Below are 2,667 nucleotides of genomic sequence, written 5' to 3'. Positions count from 1 at the left end.
CCAGGAAGCTTTCTCAATTCAAATGTCTGGATCCGCAGTGATTTTGAGTCTTATATCGACAAAGCCTTGTATCGCTTGGAAACATGCAAATGGTAACCGATGAATGGGTCGTTTGGTTCCATCGTTAGCCTGTAATACCTGAAACCACCAACCAAACCAAACGACCCATTCATCGGTTACCATTTGCATGTTTCCAAGCGATACAAGGCTTTGTCTATATAAGACTCAAACTCACTGCGGATCCAGACATTTGAATTGAGAAAGCTTCCTGGAGAGGTGGCGAAACGTCTTCAAATCTTGGAAACCAAGTGCAGTGGATATTTTTTGACTACTACTACTGACTACAAAGTCGGGTCTTGCCTGGGCTTGTTCATCAACACCAATAGGATACATCTTTTTCACAAAGCCATTCTAAATATATCCTACACTTGGTTGTGTATATTATTTTAAGTGAATGTAACCTTCAAAGTTCACCAAAAATGTCATTCCAACTGCGCCTACTTTTTACTACATTAGTTGAGTACATCTATTTTTACAGTAATTCTCATACTTAAGTACAATCCATTTCAGATACTTTAAGACTTTTACTCAAGTAACATTTCAGTCACTGACATGGACTTTAACCAGAGTCGTATTTTGGAGAGGTACTTATACTTTTACTTGACTCTGAGATTTCAGTACTTTATACAACACTTGTTATTTGTGTCCATAATATCAGGATGGCTTCAGGAGTTGGGAAAGCGTCTGGAGACACCATACATCAACAGCACCATGGGTGGACCCTCCATTCCCAGCGCCTACGTCGCCTCCCTTTATTTCACCCTCAGTAGCCTTACCAGCGTAGGTTTTGGCAACGTTTGTGCAAACACAGATGCAGAGAAAATCTTCTCCATCTGTATTATGCTGATTGGAGGTGAGTTTAAAGCATGGACTGAAATGTTCCAAATTGACTGAACTCTCTAAGATCACTTTTTACTGTGCTTCCCTTCCCATCAGCCCTGATGCATGCAGTGGTCTTTGGCAATGTAACAGCTATTATCCAGCGCATGTACTCACGGCGTTCACTCTACCACACCCGCATGAAGGATCTCAAGGACTTCAACCGCGTGCATCGACTCCCTCAGCAGCTAAAGCAGAGGATGCTGGAGTACTTTCAAGCTACCTGGTCGGTCAACAACGGCATAAACGCAAATGAGGTTAGTGTGAAAAAAGTTTTAATCAAAGTATTCAATAGTGTGCATGAGAATTGGCTCTGGTGGGTATTTCTTTTTCATAGAATGTCTTTAATCTATTTTGTAATTGAAAAGCAAATGAAGTTTTTACATTTGAGCGTTATAGATAAAAAAAAAATCCTTAAATGTTAAAAAAAATAATCCACTGGTCACTGGACTTGGTTTCCAAGATTTGAAGACGTTTCACTTCCCCTCCAGGAAGCTTTCTCAATTCCTGGAGGGGAAGCGAAATGTCTTCAAATCTTGGAAACCAAGTCCAGTGGATTGTTTTTTAAACTTTTACGGAATGACTATGACCTGGATGACTGAGAATCTTCATCAGTATAAAAAAAGAAAAAAAAAGAAAACAATAAATCCTCTGTTGGTGCTTCTCCTTTCAGCCATACAATCCTTTTAAACCTTGAACACTTTATACTCTATAGTCTTTTTCCATTTCCTCAAGTGGATGTCATTTTGTAGCAAACAGAATTTCAATGACAGAATCTACTTTGGAGAAGTTCCCAGAGCTGAGAAGGGGAGAATACTCATTAACAGCCCCATCATCATCTCTTTGGATAATTAATTCCTAGTTGAAAGCGATAAACACAGATAGACACAGCCACTGGTTTCTGTGAAGATGCTATTTCTAAAAGGATGTGTTTTCTCACATGATACATCATGATAGTGCAGCAACCTTTAAAAGAACAATCTGGCTTGTTGCAATGTCAAACATAAAAAAATATTTTCAAACTAAAGCTATAAATGTTGGCAGAAATTACAGTAAAAGCTTTTAAGATTCTGTTATACTGCTCCTATGGCATACAGCATTTTAATTATAATATGAGAAACTGTCAGATTGACAGGGTTTCTATTCTTAGGAACGTAGATTAACATATTCCTGCAGGTCAGTTGGCTTTAAGGAGTTTAAATTGCTCATACTTACAGAATATATTAATTTGACTGGAGTTTTGCTGAACAGAAAAAACAGCAAGTAAAGATGTGGAAAAAATAAAACTCAGCTCTTTGCTCCTTTTTTAAAACTATATTATTGCTGTTAAGCAATCAATTAATGATGTAAAATCATAAACAAAATAGAATTTTCCATTTAAATCTTAGAATGCAAGTAAAATATCTAAATAAATATATTAAATTGCATCACCTAATGAGAACTAATTCATTTTAAAACATATTTTAACCTGTATATAACTGTCTGAAGAGCAGGAACAGCTAACTATTCTATTTGTAGATGTTATATTAGTGAAATTTGCACCACTATCCAAACTTTCTATCCGACTGAACTGGAATCTACTGTGCTTTAAAAGGGCAGATAGTTACAACTACCTGACACATTAAGGAGGAAATGTAGCTATTTTATTTTGGTGTATTGGAGCAGAAATGCATCTAACAGTTGAAGGACAGAAGCTCTGGAGAATTAGAGCCTCCTCTTATGAACAAA

At 36.9% G+C, this 2,667-nt stretch overlaps 1 protein-coding gene across 1 annotated transcript in view; it reads left to right on the top strand.

Moving 5' to 3' along the window:
• The window catches only part of LOC107091784 (potassium voltage-gated channel subfamily H member 4-like), a 23,650-nt gene that overhangs the window by 9,872 nt on the left and 11,111 nt on the right, over window positions 1-2,667 (top strand). The window contains exons 7-8 of the mRNA XM_015385938.1: window positions 679-913; window positions 997-1,196. Of these exons, the coding sequence (XP_015241424.1) occupies window positions 679-913; window positions 997-1,196 (435 nt within the window). The remainder of the gene's footprint in view (window positions 1-678; window positions 914-996; window positions 1,197-2,667) is intronic.

Source organism: Cyprinodon variegatus, unplaced genomic scaffold (genome assembly GCF_000732505.1).
Source record: "Cyprinodon variegatus isolate N-32 unplaced genomic scaffold, C_variegatus-1.0 Scaffold352, whole genome shotgun sequence".
NCBI lineage: Eukaryota > Metazoa > Chordata > Actinopteri > Cyprinodontiformes > Cyprinodontidae > Cyprinodon > Cyprinodon variegatus.
The sequence above is the reverse complement of the archived record's forward strand: the minus strand, read 5'-3'. Positions and strand labels throughout refer to the sequence as shown.